Genomic DNA, 20445 nt, shown 5'->3' on the forward strand with positions numbered 1-20445 from the left:
TTTTGCATATCATGAGAACAGGAGGTTAAATCCTACAGCCTCAAAAGTGTTCATGTATTTTGCTTGTCAATGGCATAAGGGTTTTCTCCTCCACCCCTTCCCCTCTCTAGCCCCCAGGGCAAAGCCAGACAAGTTCTTTCAGGAGCTCGCCATGGGAGAGGCATGCTGGAGACAGATTACTGGAAGAGTGAAAGGTGTGGCCGTTCAGTGTGAAAAGCCAATCTTGGCTTTAGAAAGGAAAAAAGAAGCTTTTGATGCCTGAAGTAGGTCAAAATACTTAACCCAGCCCCTTAGTGACACTTATATAAAAGTAAGCAAACAAAGCAGGCCAGTGGCAAAATTTTCTCAATTCCCACAGTGGAAAGTGAATATCAAAGCTGCAAGGGACGGGTATAAGAGCGAGCACAGGTAAGCATGGGGGAATCAAGAGAGTAAGCCCATTTACCTATTTCACACACAAGCTTTTCAAGATTAGTATTTAGAAGTTGTAAAGACATTAGACTGTAAGAATTTAATTTAAACTTAATCCTGCCACCATGGTGAATACAAAACACAGACTATTATAAACTGGTTTGAGTTAAGGCCAGGAGTAATATACAGCAACGAGATTAAAAGTTAGGTCTAAAGAAACTTCAGGAGACAAAAAGAGCGAATTCCAGTTCCTTCAGTCTAGAGTCAGAACTTTTATTACTTTATATGTTGACTTAGCACTCGATGAGATTAACATTATTCACCTAAACCAGAGTCAATTCCAGTTGTACCCCAGTCACCCCTTTTTTCCTCTGAAGGAAACAAAACAGCACCTAAAAATATCATAGAGAAGTATGTAAACACCTGCCTCCTATTCAACAGGGGGCTTCCTTGGAAAGAAAATTTGTAATTTTCTGTCTGCATACAGGCATTTAAGACCAGCTCCCTTTAAAGAAGGGAACAAATGCCTACTGTTCTCACAGTCGGGACTATTTAAGGACAGGTGGCCCCATGCTGACTTTTTTCCAGTGGTTTTTCCAATTGCTTTCGTCTGCAGCATGAACTGCGACTCCAGACTGCCTTGGGAGCAACACTTTTCAGCTCTGTTGTACAGAACAGTTGAGGAAGGGGAAGGGTTAGGGTTGTTTGCAAGAAGAGGTCACGCAGGAGTCAGCCTTTACAATCCTATTAACGCTGGGACAGGGTCAAATGGAGTGCACGTTCCAACAAAAGCACCAAGTGGCCACAAGCTGTCACCCTGCAAAGGTTCATGGAAGCATTTGTGGGGGAAAAAACGACAGATTTTTAATGGTGAATGTCTGCCACACCATGTGTTAGAACCGGCCTCTGCTCCAGGGAACCAAAGCACACAAAGAAATATCCAGCAATAAAATTCTCTGGCTGCAAAGCAGAAAGAAGTGGCATATCTGGGGGTTGGGGAGAGGGATAGGTTTTTTAAAGTCATGTGTTTGAGGTAAGGCTTTGCAGATATCTACCAACAGAAATATAATACTCCATCCTGTAAAAATAACCAGAGTGCTGCCGCCTCCATTTGCTTGGCATGCCATCCCTATAATCCAGATTCATATAAAAAATGTCCACAGAGATCTCAGGAAATTGTGGGGAGGGTAAATATGCAGGTGCAGAAAGCCCTTTTGTACTGCAAGCACAGCAGACAGTACGAAGGGATAGAAATAACATTTCAAAGGAGAAAAAAAAAAATGACTGGATCTGCTCGACAGAAATGCCATGGTCCAACAGGGCATTTCAGCATAGTTGAAGATTTGCTGTTTGCAAGTTTTCCTTCCAAAATCCTGCATTATTGTTTTTACTTATTGCATATACCTCTCAGGGTAAAGAGTTCTTAACATGTGGCAGGTTAAAAGTTCATGTAATATAGTTAAACATTTACTATGACAGAAAGTTATGTTGACACTGAACGGTTAAGGGTGTTTGTTTTTGTAAAGCTAAAAACAATCAGAAGTTTAGATTACAGGGTAATGTTAGAAGTAAGGGACATGTGAAATTAAAAACGTGGATCCAACACAGCATTATTTCCATCACCCAACTGGGTGAAAGTAACTTCTAAAATTGCCTGGTTCAACCAACAGTCAACTGAAAAGTCTACTACTTCTTAACGAACAAAGTGGATAAATCAGACCTAACGTAAATTCATGGAAAAGAAGAATTAAAGAGCTACAAACTGGGTGCCAATAGAATTGGATTATTTTTTAGAGTTTGCCTTTATATTTGTGAGATGAATTCTCTAACAGAATGCCTAATTTTGAAATGCTGAGCGGTTTTAACTTCTAGTGGAGAAGGCTGGCCACTGCATCACCACATTTGAGACAGCACTCAGACTCCTAGGGCTAGACTCCCAGAGAGTTTACAAAAGTATCAATTATGCTGGATTACCAGTTTTGAGCAAAAATTGTCAGCTTTCATTCAGAACACCTTCAGTTTTGCTTTAAGCGAAATCATTATATTTCATCAGCACTTTACTTATTTTGGGGAATATATACAATTCCACTACAAGCTCTATAAAAAATAATAAATACAATTTTATCAATCAGATGCTATACTCAAGAGGTAACAATTAGCCTTCTGATGCTGGACCGGTTCTGAACGTTGCCAGGAAGCTATGATCACTACTATGCAAACTGGAGCTAAGTTTACTCCACATTGTTACGAGTGATATGTCATCATAGTCCTGTTACCTGTCATGGGGACTTTGCATTTTGCTGTACTGTCACATCAGCAGAATTGAAAAATAAGGTGAACAACACGGTAAATGTGTTAGAAGCTTGATGAACAGGGAACCACCAGGAATGTTTACAAGCCAGAGGAAGACCTAGGCAGACAAACCCAGCTCTTGTAGGAACAGCACAGAAAAGGAAGAATAAGGGAAGTGTTTAAATTTGTTAAACTGGAAGAAGGCTTGCAACAAAACCAGACATGGAAGCCTAGGATGAATAATGTTTCTAACGCTGTCATTATAAACTACCCTCTAGAAAGGCCTAAAATATGCTCCAGATCATCCACGTGCATAATATGATGCAGCTCTTGACTGAAAAAATAATTTCTCCCATGAGTCTACTGGAGAAGTACTGGGAGTTAAAATCGCCTACATTAAACTTGTATATAAACTGAATGCTAGCAACAGCTCCAGACAAGCCCCCCTACAAGCCTCCTTTCTTTGCCTCCAGAAAAAAATTGCTACCATTTTAAAACCATCTAAAAGCTGTCAAAAGGAGCTTTTCTTATAAGTATTTTAGTCAAAGAAATAAAGGATACAGCTTAGAAGAAAGCTTCAATATTTAAATGCTTAACTGATTTCCTATCTTTTTATGTACATTTCAAAATGTTATTCTTTAATGGTGGCTGTTGCTATGCAACAGGGCAGAATTTCTAAAATCTATTCATCTGTTGTACAAATGACAGTTTTCAGGACATATTTAACTTTCTCGGCCTGTTAAGTCAGAGAAGGAGGATGGGAATCAGAGGATTGTAAGCTCCCAGAGCATGCATCCCCCAGAGGGGTACAGGTGGCTAAAAAGGGTCTTTCACTGATTATACCAATTTTTTCAATACTCTGTTAAGATGAAGTAGCTACCCCCACTTATAAAAAAATGTTAAAAACAGTACAGGTCTAGTTACATAAAATGATACCTACATGTAGAAACAAAGTTATGATCATTACTTTTATCCAGAAATGATCAAAGCAATTCTAATCAGATTCTGTTACAATGATACTTATTAAAACTAGAGGGGCTGGTCAGGCAATCACAAATCAAGCTCTAGCATACTAATAAGTTACAGCTCCCTGGAAGTTACCATCCTTTGGATGTGATTGCCTACCACATGCATGCTTTTTAGGCCACTGCAATGCAAAATGAAGTTAATTCACTTCAACATGAACATAAAATCAATTAAGCTATCACAGAACACGAGATAAACTTTACTTTCCAGTAAAATAAACTCTATGAAGTAACCTGGTCCAGTAACTAAGAGTTAGCCAAGGGGGCAGTAATATAATATTGATGCACAATAATTCCTTAATGTGTTCAAAGTTGGTAACAAGCACAGCTCTGTGCCATAAGGGTTTTCTACCTACCAGTAGATGGGAGAGCATTGGGGATCTGTAAACTACTTCTATGAAGTGTGTGAAATGTAGTCCTAAAAACCAGGCCTGGCTTTGGTTAACTCACATTCACTGTAGAACAATCTTTACTTCCACTGAAAAATATAGGTACACAAAAAGACAGAAACAGTTGAACTAACTGACATGGTTTGCAGGTGTGCTGACTGACAGCAATCTCCATGTGCACCAGTGAGAAATCTGTAATGTATCGTCCTTGTTGAAATTGCACTTAGAAGTCTAGATCCTGAAACAAATAACACGACTTGGCCTAAATCTGTAACTCAAAAGCAAACCAAAAGTATTTTAACTGTTTTCACTGCTTCTAGTGGCTAAAGAAGCCATTCTGACTTCATGTATTGCAGAACAACAGTTCATCCCTATTATACTGACTCCCTTCGAGATGGATTTTTTTTTCAATCTATAACCAGCATTCTGATTATTTAGTTGCACTAACAATTTCAATGACAACATGAAATATTGTACTTGTAATATAATTTCAGTGGTTAAGAATTTTCTATCTTTTATTTCCCCTTTTAACTCAGTCAGGAAAAGAAACTAAAATCACTTTGTAGAAGAGGCGTTTCTAAATGTCTGATTTTGCAAAAATGCAGGACTAAAATAAGATGATGACAGTGGTCAAACCCATCAGCATAGCACTTCCTCTGTGTGAGCAGTAAACAAGTGTAATGATGTCATTAGGAGCTGGCTGACCCACTGCTGAACTCTGGGCTGTAAAGGAGCTGCAAGGTGCCAGATCACTGCGCACACACACTTACCCACACACAGACACACATGTGTGCATACATACACACATGGCCTTACAGCGGAGAAGGTGCCACAGAGCAATCTGAAACAGTTGCACATCATCATCTAGGGAAATGAAACCCAGAAAAACCCCTTTGATGGCTAAACGCTTTGCTTTTAAAGAGGCAAACCTCTTGCTTCCATAAAGCACACATTCAAATATAAACACAGCATAGACAATAGTCTCTAAGGGGCCTGGATTAAAATCAAGTAACAAGCAACACAGAGAACACTCTACAACACTGCACAATCAGCATATCTCAAAACCCAAAATCAAACAACTCAGTTCAGTGAGACAGGACTCCCGTGTTTCCCAAGAGTCCTGGAAATGTTCTTACATCATTCTGACAGTTCGCTGTGGTTAGAGCCAGCCCTGTTCTATTACCTCTTTGGGAAAGAAGCACTTGTACCAGCTGGATGTCTTTAATATTCTACTTGGAAGCACCATCTCTTCTCTTTAGGGCAGCAAGCCGAGTTTTGTCCTCACGGGTAGGGCTTTTTTTAGGAGGTAGGGCATAGGGAATTTAAGTTTGTAGTCAACGTAAAACCAAGCTGCTGAAAGTGGATGTCAGGATTTCCCGTTCCCTCTCCAAACTACCACAGCCAAGTCTTGCCCAGAAAATGTGCTGTTCAGAGACAAGGTGTCTCTGTTTACTACTTGCAAGGAGATTAAAATGACAGATCTAAAACAAACACCAATTTAATCTTCATGTAGAAAATATCTGATTGCCCACTGTTATTGTTGAGCCATTCTTTTTAAGGGCATGGAAAGGTGAACTGCGCAGTGTCTTTACAACATCTTCCACTCCCGTTAATTTATTTTAAGTTAGTATATTTGAGGTTTTTCTTAAGGTCCAATTAAAAGATTAGCTAACAATTTCTGCTTTCAGTTAAAGTGGTGCAAGTTTGTCCACTCCTCAGATATGAAGAAAATCTTGAAAGTGTAATTTGGGTGTACCCAGCGATTCAAAGGGCAAATAGAATGAAAAAAAGAACTGTAATTACTTGAAATGTCATGCTTTTTTTGAGTGGTAATTCCTGATTTCTTAACGTAGGCCTAGCTCTATACAGGAGACATTTGCTGCTCAGTGAAGCTTCTAAGAAACACTGAAATAAGACTTTGTTCAGTGTCTGAAGTTTTCACTTTCTGATACAAGTCTACACTCAGAACAACTTAGCTAGAAGTTTCAGTCCAGGACTTACTGGAAAAGAGGACATACCTAAAAGACAAACACTACCTATCGAAACAACTGGTGCAAGGTGATATCTGTGCTGACCAAGAGAAGGAACACTGACTGAATGAGAAGTGAAGCTTGAACTCCATCTGCAGCTATTTGAAATTGTTTCATTTAGATAAGGGATTAAATATATTAGCCAGGTCATACCAACTGTCACCCCACCTTTATATAGACTCTTTCTAACCTGTGGCTAAAAATACGTCATACTAGAGGATAATCACAGCCCAGAATCTTTCCAGGCATCATTTTTATACCACCTCAAAATATGTATAATTTTATGTTGTTTAAGTGTGCTCAGAGGTACAACTGCCACTGATTACATACTGAGAGCCAGATTTATCTCACAGTCACATACATAAAGCATAACTGATGTCAGCAGAGCTGCATTTGTGCTTTCAAACACTATTTTATGGCCATGAGTGGAGCACTGACACATTTGCTCTGGCAGTGCTAGACAACAGAAATCCCTATGTTACTCAAAACAAGTAAGCTCTGTAGCACTGTATTCAATGAATTGTAATTAAGAAGGTGACAACATAAGGGTGGCTGTCCACAAAATCCTTTTGTAATTATGCATAGTTTATGGCTAAGCTAATAGGATGAACAACTTAAACTAGTTACAAACTCTGCCAAGGTACCCATCTATTCCCAAGCCTATTAATTAGAATCAATTTAATCCCCACTGGGATAAAGGTCAAACAGCATGTATTTGACCCTTCTCCACTGGCGTCAGTGTTATCAGCCAATGGATCTGGCAGTGCCTGGGTCTGACTTGTTCGACTCTTCAGCATGTTGTCATGATGCTTTGAAGAACAGGGCCTGGGCCCAGCTAAAAAGACCTCTCTAATAATTTCTGCTTCATATTCCTGATAAGCACACAAGTTTAAAAATTCCAGTTTGTTCTCTCTCGGTGGTCAGCTCTGAGGCTGTTGTTCTCTGCCTTTAAGATTTTTCCTTTGCAGTCCCTTCCCTACACAACACCTTAAAGCAGCAATGGTATGAGATTTGTATCTTCAATTCATTCCAGAAATCAAAGTGAAAAATGAACATTAAAAACTAACTGACATTTGTTAATGGATTTGTTAATGGATCATTAGCTGACATTTCCAAACTGACCAGAGGGAAAGATACAGAATTTCTACACACTTGTCCAGTTTTATGGGAAGGAAATAAAGAGAGATGTTGTCTTTTTTTCTTCTCCCCATAGTTCCTGTAGAATTAACTGGCTACTTCTGTGGAGTACATCATCATCATCTATTTGTCCTAGTTCTTTTCTTGGAAAAATTGTCATAATACTTTCACACCTCTCAGGTTACTGTGAGGCTAAGTTCCTGTTCTGGGCTACGGTAGTATTGATGTAAAATCATGTAGTTCTTGATGTACTAACTTAGTGTATGTTCTCTTTGAATGTTGCTGATCTGTTTGAGGAATGTAATTTAGAGTCTATTCAGAGTTTTCTAAGTTTCTCCTTCATATTTTTATCATCCACTGCATACTATCATCCTATTAAGACAAGTTTTCACAGCAGAGTAAAAAAACCCCAAAAAAGCCAAACTAAAAAACCTCCAACTTTGATTCCTTCTAAACATTTTAGTCAGAATGCTTAGAAATGCATGCAGGGCTTATGGTCACCCTTAAAGCAAATTGCTGTGCCAGACTAATTAGACATTAGCTCAACAGCGTGTTTAATTCATTTTATAATGCAGTAAAAACTACCTATATATCTCAGTACTTCAGATGGAAATAGTTCTACAAATGAGACAACTTTTTTCTAGCCTGTGCCAGACTCATGACATAAATGCAAACAGAAACACAAACAGCACATTAACAAGTCACTGTAGGTGACGAAACCACACAAATAAAATAGGGATGAATCACTTCAGATAAGTAAGGTGAAACATCATAGTCCAAAACCATCTTGTCAGCCATGAAATTCAGAAAAGCAGCCTTTTTCCTTTCTTTGGTACAAATTAAGACTAAGATTACAGAATCACAGAACAGTTGAGGCTGGATAGGACCTCTGGAGGTCATCGGGTCCAACCCCCCTGCTCAGGATCATATACTTAGTCTACTGCTTTGACCAGGTCAACTCTCATTTTGAATTTTACTGTCTCCTCTTCCACCCCTTTCCAGATCTAAGCTTCCGTATTCACCTTCAAGGCCGCTATCCCCATGTTACTGATCACCCTCCATTTAGCATCAGATCTCCTATTGCAGCCTTTACCTCACAGCACTAATTTTCAAAAAAACCCTTTGTGTTTTCTACCACACTGTCTGCACCTCTGTAAACATTCCCCAAAACTCTTTATTGTGGTCTTCAAATTCCACTTTAAAACCTCCATTGCTGTGATGCCTTTCTAAAAATTTAAAAATGGCTAAATGAATGATGCTGAAATACTTGCTTACAGTCACCATCAGTACAGACTTCTGTGTTTGTATTCAGCTGTTGCTTTTTGGTTTATATCTACACTGTAAACCCTGAGGTAGGCATCGTCTTTTTCTGTTGCCCTCATACAGCACATTTAGTATCTTTATGCCAAATAATTTCTGGTGCATGAGTGGGTTTCTGAGGCACTACAACAACATTAATATATAACCTCATCTTTAAAACTTACCTCAAGATTTCTTAGAGCATTGACACAGTCCTTATATTTCGTGGGAAGCCTCGTTTAATTGTCTTGATGCATTTTAAAAAGTGCTGGATTTTGGTGTGCCAACACAGCACGGTCTCACTGGGACAGTATTTTCACATGACATCACTGTATCCTGATGTGAGATGACAAGCCTGTTACTCGGCAAGTTCCACTTCTTGTTAACATTATTTATTCTCCTTACAACGCACTCAGTAACAAGACAGGTATGTTCTAAATTATGAGCTAAAACAGCTCCAGCCAGAATGCGGCTTCACAGACACCAACAGATCCGATATCTGATAAATTCTAGCTGTGCTTGCCAACCAGAGACACTTATTCAGCATGTTTTCCAAACTGCTGGCCTTGGCACTAGCACACATAACAGGCTTAATGCCACCTAAGCCTGGGACTTGAAACAAGGGTTCTTCTGCCCATCCTTAAATTCAATCAACACGGAAGTGAGCTGCCAACAGGAAGCCATTAAATAAAGTTTCTGTCAGTATATAATCTTTATGGAAAGAAAGCCTTCCTAGACACCATAAAGCAACTCAATCAAATTTATGCTCTCATAGTTTACCAAAAGTTCCAAATTAATATATTATTTTGCATGACATGGAAAAACATTCACTCCCCAATTCTTTTCACATACTTCTGGTTACCGGTAAATTATGACATGCTCTAATAGTTCACTGCAAGATTAAGTGCTTAAATTTAAATAAGATTAAAGTAACCATCATTAAAAATATGCCTGAAACTGTTCAGTTCCTATGGTTTTTTTTTTTAAATCACACAAACAGGGGATTAATTATGTACAACTTAATTTACTATGGGTAAATATTCCCATTACACTAACATATCTACAACATAGAAAATGCAAAATTTCCTTTTAGATTATCTTTTTCACGTTCAGACATGTCAGATTGCCTTTTCAAAATGGCTAGTTACTTATTTGCATTTCTAAATTACTATAGAGAAATCCATTAGATACATGGACTATACGTCATTCTGGTATCTCCACAGGGCATAAAAAGCATTCAGGATGTGGACAGATGCTCTCTTGACAACGTTGTCTTAATACTGAAATCTAAAAATATTTATGTAAATTTTACACTGAGCCTTTTTAAAATTATTATACAGCAGGCCAACTCAACATCTGTTTGTGCAGTACATTTGCATACTGCATTTACGTTGGGTAAAGTACATCAGAACTGTGTCCATTTCTTTCATAAACATAATTTTAAAAGCTTTATGATTTCATTATGTTAGATCATGGTGCCTGTTAAAAACAAGTACATGGTGATTAATCATATTTTGCGGAAAACCAGTTCCTCTCAGCTCTGAAATGATGTAATTTTAAATCAGCTCTTTTCCTTATAATCAGAACTAATCTCCTCTGGGGTGGCCAGATCAGGTCTATTCATGTTCTGAACTCAGAATGAATTGCAAGGTAATGTCAGAAATCAGTTATTACTTGCAGAATACAAATGTCTTCTTGAAGACTGGCCCAGCTGCAGTCGATTTAAAACCTGACAGGCAGCAAGCAGAAGGACTTACTGAGTTTACTTCAGGTATGCTATCTCATACCTTCTCCACTCCTCCAGCACATTATCAGAAATTATACACCATGTACATGACAAAATAAGCGGTTTTAGGTTTGGAACACTACAGCCCATCTGGATGGAACTCCGTGGCAGATCAAAATTCTTGTGTGCTAAGAATTTAACGTCAGGTTCTTCTTTAGGCAAGAGCTAAGTCAGTCAAATACAGTTTAGTAAGAGTATTCTACAGGTTCTGAAAGTGAAGTCAGAGATGAATGCTTGAGAATGACCAGTGTTTTAAAAGACATTTTAGATTAAGAACTGTTACTGATAGCTTTTGTCCTACACCCTAAAGGTCACAGCTCTGAATGACTTAGCATCAGTCTCAGTATTTTGCCCTCACAGATTAGTACTAATTCAATTTCCAGCTCTAGTCATGATGCAGATAATCTTTTATCTATAGCATTGGTATATGTTATAAAGAAGTTTTTAAAAGGCATATACTAATTCATACAAACCAGGACAATAATATGTCGATATGATTCATAACGACCAAAGTGAAATATTCATAGAACTACAGATGCAGTTCGTGTAGATAATGTAGGAGGAGCATGCCATTGTAAAAACTCATTTCAAAACTTGCCAGATTTTCCATCAGTTGGAATACAAGGCTATATTCTAAGACCTGATACCATTTTTACATAACCTCTCTGCAATACTCTCATCCTAAACACAATTTATAGCCTAGAATTTCATGTAGCTAAGTCTCCAATTATACAAGGCTCTCTCAAGCACCTGCAATTCCTCTGAGGTTTTCAGTTCTGTTGAATTCAGTGGAACACTGAGGGAAACTGGCTCTAGGTTTCAGGAGCAGTGCGGGCTTGCACAGCTCTCATCCTTTCCTCAGTGCTCCTTCCTCCACTGACTTCTTATTACCATCCCAATGGTCATGGAGCTGACAGAGGATAGCACACTCAAATGACAAGGTATCTTCCTAAATGAAGACATTAAGGTCTGACTTTGAAAATGTGGTGGAAGTAATGATGGAAAGAACAGTTGAGATTGCAGGGTGTTGGGTTTTTGGTTTTTTTTTTTGTAGCCTGAACAAAATCAGGAGGGATATAAAAAAAATACAAACCAAAACGATGACAACAAAAAAATCTCTAATCAGTTTTCAAAGCAAAAGTTTTCAAGTAGTGCCTTCAGGATCTTTGTTCACTATCCCATAATGATCACTGTATTACTGCGTTCGTGGCATTCTACAGCAGCCCATCACATTGTCATCCTTGCAGTACCTTGCAGACATAATTGTCTAGACTCCAGTGCTGACAGAGCGAGGTCATGGCTATCAAGCGGTACATTCCACGCAAGAGCAAAGTTTCCGATTCTTGTTTTTGTTGGTGATACTAGCTCCTTGCCATCTAGTAAGGGCTCTTGTCTGTCCTGATATTCCAGACTGCTCACCTCATCTGCCACACAAGCATGCAAACCCTTTGAGTCGCACAGTCTCCTGCAGTACAGGAAGCGAATGTCCAGAGGACAAAACTGTGAAAGGAGAGATCTTTCAGTGTATTTACAGGGCCATTGTAAGTGATGAATGTGAAGAACTCCCAACAAGGTTAACGGGAATTGTGCAACTCTCCTCTGCAGTACTGTCACACTAACACAAGGCCAGGGCTGCCTCTAACCCATTTGGTACTTGGGAGACATCTCTCATGCCAAAACACCCCTGATTCCCTAGAAGCCCACTTGTTCATTCATTAACAGCTACAGTTACCAAATAGACAAACATATCACAGCTGGAGGGGGGAAAAGAGCAGCAAACATAGGAGGGCAAAATATACATTGAAAGAAACTGAGATCACAGAAATGATCACAAAGGAACAATAGAAAAGCACTGCTGTATAAGATCCCTTGTAGATACGCTACTGAAAATCCATACTGCTGATTTCTGAGCCCAGAGCCCTCCATGCAAATAAAAAAAACCTAATGAAAAACAATGGCTTTTGACCAGTCTCCCAACAGGAAAGGCCCCAGAAAGGCTTCCAAAGCCACTGTCAGATAACTTTGAATACTAAAATACGTATCAGAGTTGAGGAATCTGTTTCTATCCTATAATTATATCTTTCTCGGTTACTTTTATTCGGTTTTGGTGATACTGAAAACTCCAGAATGCTTAAGAATCAAGCATCTCTTTCTTGTTCAATCAGACCTCAGATTAAATAATCTGTGAACAAAGTAAATTAAAATTACAAGGAAAATTTTTAGACATCAAGGAAATGCCCTTCAAGAAAGCCTAACAAAGAGCAAGACATACCAATGACATACAAAAGTCATATGAATCAAAACTGCATCACTGGAGATCATCAAAACCAGGGTTGACAACTCTCTGGCAAAAGCACTATAATAGAAAACGCTGTAGGAAAAGCAAATGGCTCAGAGGAAACCAGAGGCATTTTCCAACTCTAACCACCAGTGAATGAACCCATTCAGCCTCTACATCCCCCTGACTAGTCACATCTGTAGAGGGCTGTTCTTCCACACAAGAAATATTGTTCAAAGGGGCCAGACTTCCCAATATTAACTCAATTACACAGTATATTCTTTGCAAAACACCATTAGGCTTTGGAAGTGGATTTTTATTTCATAGGCATTAAATCATAAACTCATAAAAATCTCTCCTTCTCCCTTTTCATTAGCACAGGTATACTCTGCCATTTTGGCTAACCACAGAATATTGAAAGCTAAGAGCCTTAACAAAGCTACCAATGTGTGAGAGTGAGGTAGAGGTGATGCTCTATTGGTCAAATACTTTTAAGGTCTAGTCAAAATTCTCAGGAGTTAAACCCACCAGTAGTGACAATTTTGAATTTTGCAAGCAACCAAGAAGGAACAGAAAGCAAAAAAGTACGTTTCTCCAGCAATTCAGCAGCAGCAAAGTAACTGCTCAGCCAGCACTTCTGAATCTGGACACATCTCTGGGAAACAGCGTGAAAGTTGAATTACAATATTTGAGTACTTCCGGAGAAAATGAAATGCTATTCATCCCTCATAATAACACTAACATGTCCCTATCATCTGTAAACCACTCTTTCTCTGCATACAGCAAATTTACATGCTTTTGTTTTTTTTCCAGAAGTGCTACAGGAAGCATTTATGTACACAATGCCTCCCATGGCCAAGTAGTTTTTGAAAACTTTTATCCCAAAGTAAAAAAGGAGTATGGATCCTTTGACCTCTTAGTATAAACAGGGATGGATGATCTAATGATTAAAGTCTCTCATTGCCTAAAATTCACTGGTAGTCTTAATTGAAAAAACTAGAAGATACACACTTCCCTAACTGAAAATACAACTGACACCGCTTGGTCCCCTTAGTGGCCTTTTCATCAGACAGGCCAATGAACAACCATGGGAAAAGCATCATCACCCTAGAAGGAAATGACTCCTAGACATTTACCTGTCCAAGTCATATTTGAGGCACAATGGACTTAAAAATATGGGGGCAGAGAATGGGAATCAGGATGGATTTACATGATCATACCCAAGAGACTTCCAGTCTGTTGGATTGAGAATTTCAATCTCCATGCTAATCTATCAAGCAGAATACACTATATTTCCATTTGCATAAACGCTTTTTTGATTTATTTCTTGCCATCTTCATAGCTTTAAATGCAAGATCAAAATTTACAGTAAAAAAGTTGCAGATGTGACAATTCATAATCTTAGCGAGATACAACACTTGTCATTTTACATGAGAACTGCTCAGATACATCTCATTTGTGATTAACAAAACTAGCCTCTGAAAATAGAGTGTAAGATGAAATCCAATCCTGTCTAATTATCAGAGGAAATTTCATATGCTAAGTCTCAACTAACCTATCTTTCAGAAGATTCTAATCTCAAAAATATGGTTATATATCGCCGCCTACCTCCAAAACTCCGCCACTATGTCTGTGTGCGCAAGCGCTGTGATGACTTTTTCAAGATACACTGCACACCCACTATTAGAATCTGAATCTATACGTTACTGTTTCCACTCACCTCTCTGTAACACTGTGCTTGGCCTCAGAATTTCACACCTTTGGCGGAAGTGTTTTTCTAAGCTTGGAGTATTGTGACTACACCATCCGATAACCAGAATCTGTTGTAAATTATTAATTATAATCAATAACTGAAGCTTTGCATATAATTGTAAAACAGGTAACTGCGTAAGAAGACATCAGAAAAATCGAATAGTTAATTTTCACAAGCCTTATTGAAAGATGACTTGCTAGCCACTTCAAGTCTTTTCTTTCTGTTTGATTGTCTAAGGCAAAGCATAAAATCGAAGAGAGTGCCAAAGAGAGGTCTCTTGCATTCTACATGGAGACTGCATTAAATTCACAAAGTTTGGGTTGAGCACAGGTGGCAGGAAAGAATTGAAATCTCACAGCAAAGGGAATGGAAACTTAGGTAAAATTGTCATTAAAAGTGTTAAGGAAGAAAAGGATAAGACTACTTCAGTGTTGCAGTGAAAATGTCCCACTACCAAAGGCAGAAAGGCAGTGCCACTGCCAGAGACGATCGACACTTGGCGAGTGCCATATCTGACTCATTAGATAGCCATGGTATAACCAAAAGGAGAATCTAATTCAAATTCAGTAAATGTAAAAACTGAAACACCTTGATGACAGACCTGGAAAAAGGACCGCCCCCCCCCAAGTTCTAAACAATAACTAGCAACCACACAGCATTCCACAACATCATATCAGACAAGTGCAAAGGTTCCCAACAATTATTCTCATTTATTCTTTCCTTCTGAGAAACAGAGATCTTATAGATAAGACATACAAATGAACTACAATCTGTATCTGTTTACAGTAATTTCACCCTCAGCTCTACATCTTTAATAGCTCCCTCTCCTTTTGGCCCATGTCACCTGGTTCATTAAGGCTGACTGCCATTGTTCAGCTTCTAGCTCAACTGCAGCTAAGCAGCTCTTGAATTAGCTGCAGAAATGGTGGTACTTTAATACCAGAGCTTAGCATAGCAACCAGCCGGACTAAATAAATAAATAATGAAGCCTGGTATTCTAACAGATAATATAAATACACTTTCAGCAAATTGCTTGGGTCCAAAGGTCAGTCAACTTGTTTGCTCTGTCTCTAAGAATTTGTAAATCTCAACATGATGTTTAAACACAAGCATATACAAACATCAAAGTTCAATGCTGACATATTTTACACCTCAAAGTTGTATGCCAGAATAGCTCTATACCACACATAGAAAACTGTAATGCATGTGTAAGGAAGTGACAAAACACTATCCCAAACTAAATGCAAATTTTTCTTTAAATATCCTCTCATTCTGTATTTTTCTTCTTTATTCTCTATTTACTCTCATTCATCCCCTCTCACAGAGAGAAGTATTTATCCAGCTAATTTCATGATTCCTCCCTTTCATTACCCATAAAGGGGGAGATGAAAATTTAAATCTCAAGCCTCGTTTCAGGGTACGTATGGTTTTTGTATTCCTGATTGATTCACACATATGGGCACACCTGTACTTAGGAAAACACCACGTTTCAAGGTAAACCACCAGTTCCTGAGCTAGAGAAAGGACACAGCAGCTACACTGGCATTTCCAGGCTGCTGTGTAGACAGACCAGTCTCTCAGCCTCTCTCCCTTTTCCTCTTTCCTAAAGGAAACGTGCAGACAATCTCACAGCTCCTACTCATGGTGTGCTTTTCTTCCTTGCTGTGTCATCTTACCTTTGAACAGCTCCGGGCTGGCCAAAAGCAAAACACAAGGGACTTCAGAAAGCACAAGAAATTATTTTTTCGCGAATGGGAAACCACTAGGGTGAATCTGAACTCTCCTCCCCACTTTCCGGAGAGAATGCATCATTAGGAGCGAGAGCCAGAGCCCCCCTGCACACGCCATTTGCCCCGCTCCGAGCCGAGCCCCTCTCCTTTGGGGTGACACGCGTGGCAGTGGCAGCCGGGCTGCGCCTAAGGAGAGCTAAAGCTGTGCTCAGCCTGAAAGGCTGGAGCCGGCAGGCAGCTGCCCCCCTCTCTGTTCGCACGGTCCCAGCAAGCAGGACTGCCAGGAAGCAGCCTAGTAAACAGAAATGCGAGTGAGCACTAGCTCCACGCATGGGAATCGCTTAGCTCTCCTCTGCCTGCCACAGGAAACCTAGGCTGGAGCGAAAGCCTCTCCTTTGTCAGCAGAGGAGGATTCGCGAGGGGGCCCCTTTCTCACCTTCACGTTTTCTGAGATGAGGTGGGGAGGGAGGATGCAGGGAAGGAGGAGCGGGCAACTTCTGAAGTGTAACTCCACGTAATGGCTCAGCACGCCAGGGTTTTGCAAAAGGAGCGCCCCTTCCCCCCTCTCACCTTCTCACAGCGATCCCACCAACCCCACCCAGAGGTGAGGGAAAAGGTTTGTAAGTCTGGGAGTCGGAGGGCTCCCAGTAGAGCAGCAGGTGGGAGCTCTCCCCCTTCATGCCGGTGCTCACCTTTCTGGCTCCCCGCTTCGCAAACTCCCTGGCCAGGTGGCGGCCGATGCCTCTGCCCCCGCCGGTGACGAGCACGTTGTCCCCGGACAGGTCTCGGAGCTTGGGCGGCAGCACCATGCACACGGCAGCTTTCACCACCAAATAAACCATCTGCACGGGGAAAAGCAGCAAAGCGCCCAGCCATTTCCAAATCATCCTCGTGTTCCAGGCAAGTCAGGAAGGCAAAATTCTCTTCCAGCCCTTCACAAAACCAAGTTAACAGAGAACCAACACCCTTCATGCACCCCCAGATGGGTGACCAGTCTTCAACCCCCTTCCAAAACTTGAGGGCAAGAGATTCCTGGACTGGAAAAATCCTTCTCTCCCCCTAAAAAAATTGGGGTAGGAGTAAAGTAGTGCAGAAGACCAAGTCACTCCCCTGTTTCTTGATCGGTGTCCTCTGGGATTGTCACATGCAGGTAAAACGGTTTCCTTGCTTTTTAACTGGAAGACAGTTTTTTTAAATTAAATGAGAGAGAGAGAGAAAAAAAGTAAAATTAAAAGTAACCGTACATCCCTCCGCTTCAAAGACCGACATAAAAATCCAGTATCCAAAGGGAAGGTTTTTATACTTGGAAAAATAAAATAAAGCAGCCTATGTCTCCAAATTTCAGCCTGCAGTGCCTTCCAGGCAGCTCATTTCTATTCTTAGACTCAGGAAATTGCTTAAATAAGACAGAATTGCCAGGACCTTCTTTTTAAGAAAGGCTCTATTCAGGGTAAGGTTGTTGTTTTTGTTTTAATATCTATAAATATCTATAGACGTTCTGTCCTGAGCCGGTTGCAAAGGTTGAGCTGATTACCGCCTCTCTCTGCCCCCTCTCCTGTTTTTTTCACTTGGAGTATCTGTGATCACAGAGCAGGAATTATGCCGTACACTATTTCAGCTCTGGCTCTTACTCAGTTCTCCCTATTGCTCGCTCTGCCTATCACAGCCGCGGCGCTGGGGAGTTTTTATACCCCATTAAGCCTGATTGACAGTTAAAGTGTTGGGGAGATTTCACTACTGTTTCTGTGAGTGGCTGGCTTTGCTCTCCCCTCCCCCAGAGCTATCTGGGAGCCGCTGCACATAAACTCACACATGCAGGCAGGCTGAGGCGTACGCTGGCTCCGGGGCTGCAGGCTGCAAGCTGGGGCTTGCTGCGTGCCACGCTGGGCTTGCTGAGTGCCACCCTGGGCTCGCAGCTGGAACTGGAGCACGCTGTAACCGAGCCAGGCAACCCCTGCCTCCTCCCAGAAGGAAGGTGCTTGGGTCTGACTTGAGCCCGGGAAAAAGCAGTTCCAGGAAGAGTCAGGGTTAAGGCTGAGTTCAAGGGAGCCATCTCTGCCTTAGGGAGATCTGGCAGAGAATTGCTTGCCCAGGATCAGCTGGTGTGGAGGGGAAAACTTCTTTCAGACCATGGATTGTCAGGCTGAATGCAGTCTAGGCTGATAATCAGCAAAATCTATTACCATTGGACCAATGTTTTTATGGACAACATGACAACTCCTGGATTTTCCCAGCTGGAAGATGCCTGCATTGCTGAAAACGGGACAATGAAAAAGGCAGGCTCTGAATGAAGGAGGGAGAGTCACTTCCTCACAACAAAGGGTGATTTTTCTTCTCTCCCTTTCCAAGACTTTTTTGTCCAGTTATGAGGGCATAGTTGCAACACAAGGTCTCCATAGTACTTTAAAGTGTGTTGTAACAGGAGAAAGGGCAAAGTGTATTGCAACTAGGTCCCCCAACTTGGTTGGCTGCACTGTTAGGCATTAGGCAGGTAAGTTCTGTTTTCAGCTGTACCGATTAAGCATTGCTGAGGAGGCTCTAACTGCACACTTGAACTGAGGGCTGTTCATGCACAGTTCGTACTTGTGGCAGCAAGCAGAAATAACCTAATACGCAAAGCTTTGAGGATGTCAAAAGATGCTCGAGAGCGTCAAACATCACATTGCTGTCTTCACAGTTGAACTGGAAAGAACTTCGGTTTTATGACTGTATATGTCACTAAGAATGTGACAAAATGAATCCAGTCCCACATGTTAATTCAGGTCTGGATCTATATCCACTATCCTGGGAAGCCATCTAGCGGTGAGAACTGGAATTACTGAAAAATGACATTTGAAAGACACTTTCAAACTTCTTTACATCTATAATTACTAAAGCACTGCTGCGACGGAAGTGTATGAGTCTAAACATCTATAGTCTATAACATAGGTAGCCCAGTTATATTACACAACCAGTAGAATTGAGTTAGGAAACTGAATCCCTTTGAAAATAAATTTAATTTTATGCTTTGGAATGAAACAGATAATTTGAAAACAGGCATAGTTCAAAGTGGCCAAAGCAACAGTGTTCAAGGGTTATTTGTTTGCAAAAAGAAGAGCAACTGAGTTCCTGGTGCCACCCACATTTAAAACCTATATCACACATAGATTTTTTTTAACACAAAATATGAACAATATCTAAATCCTTGCATTTCAGCTCTGTTAAAAGTTCCACAAAATTTTTCAGAAAAGAGACAATAAAATTTAGAGAGAAGCTTGCAGAGTTCTTACCTTTAAATGCCAGGTTACCTCATACGAAATAAGCTGTATGACTATCACTGCATCATGATAAAGTGTCAGGAGAGAGGTTTTTTTGGAGAGAAGAAGATGAAGCATTCTAACCGGAAACTGTAAGTCTGTACATATTGTCAGAATCAGGTGGTATTCCCTAATTTAGCTGCCTCTGAAACAACCAGAGCTCAGAGAATTTCCATTGCCGCTTGGCAGCATTTAGCACCTCTGTGTTTTTACAGTAATACCTCTAGAAATGGAGCTAGGGGAGGCACCTGGCATTACAATTTTCCTCTCAGTCCAAAAACTCTGAAGGGGAGAGAGAAATTACACAGAGAGCCTAGTGTCTGGTTTAAACAAGAATGACTCAGTGTCTGGACTGGTAACAAATATAACAACTTTCTGGTATGGAAATAAGGAGCAGTGTTAAAAACGAAAGGATATGAAGTTCATCAAAATAATTTTGAGTTTTTGATTCCTGAGTTTAGTCTATGCATAAATCATCACAGACTCATTTAAAATAGAAAAGTCAGCAATATTACACAGTTAATTTGTTCAGATTAGAAACAAAATTAATTATTAATTTAAAACATTTGCAGGTCCTTTGAAGCCTGTGGAAATGGAATAATCTTATGACTATTGATTTCATCTATCTGTTTCCAGCTTGAATACTATTCTAAAATGTACTGGAAGTGGTTTTTCTTCATTCATTATGATTTCAGTTTATTGATCCCTGTGCAAAGTTGCTACCAAATTTGGAGTGAGAGTAAAAATAGTTCTAGATGTTTAAAATTTTCCTAAACTGCTCTTCAAATTTCATGAAAGTATGAACTATTTTACTCCTTTACTACTTTACTTTAGATTTACCTTGAAGCAGCGAAAACCAGTAGTTACTACATTGTACAAAAGTACAAAAGCACACTTACAGTAAAACTGAAGTTACTGCATCTTGCCTGTAATGAATATGGTGAAAAATGTAAGTTATTTTAAAATTCACCCAATTCAACCAAAAAGTCAAATAGCTTTAAATTCTACACATACCATAT

The 20445-nt window shown here is 40.0% G+C and overlaps 1 protein-coding gene across 2 annotated transcripts in view; it reads right to left on the minus strand.

Annotated features, from left to right (window-relative positions):
* The window catches only part of DHRS3 (dehydrogenase/reductase 3), a 44298-nt gene that overhangs the window by 13446 nt on the left and 10407 nt on the right, over window positions 1–20445 (minus strand). For both annotated transcript variants that reach the window (XM_074848283.1, XM_074848284.1), the window contains exon 4: window positions 16823–17305. In XM_074848283.1, coding sequence (XP_074704384.1) covers window positions 16823–17017 — 195 coding nt within the window. In that variant the 5' untranslated portion in view covers window positions 17018–17305. The remainder of the gene's footprint in view (window positions 1–16822; window positions 17306–20445) is intronic.

Source organism: Strix aluco, chromosome 22, assembly GCF_031877795.1.
Source record: "Strix aluco isolate bStrAlu1 chromosome 22, bStrAlu1.hap1, whole genome shotgun sequence".
NCBI lineage: Eukaryota > Metazoa > Chordata > Aves > Strigiformes > Strigidae > Strix > Strix aluco.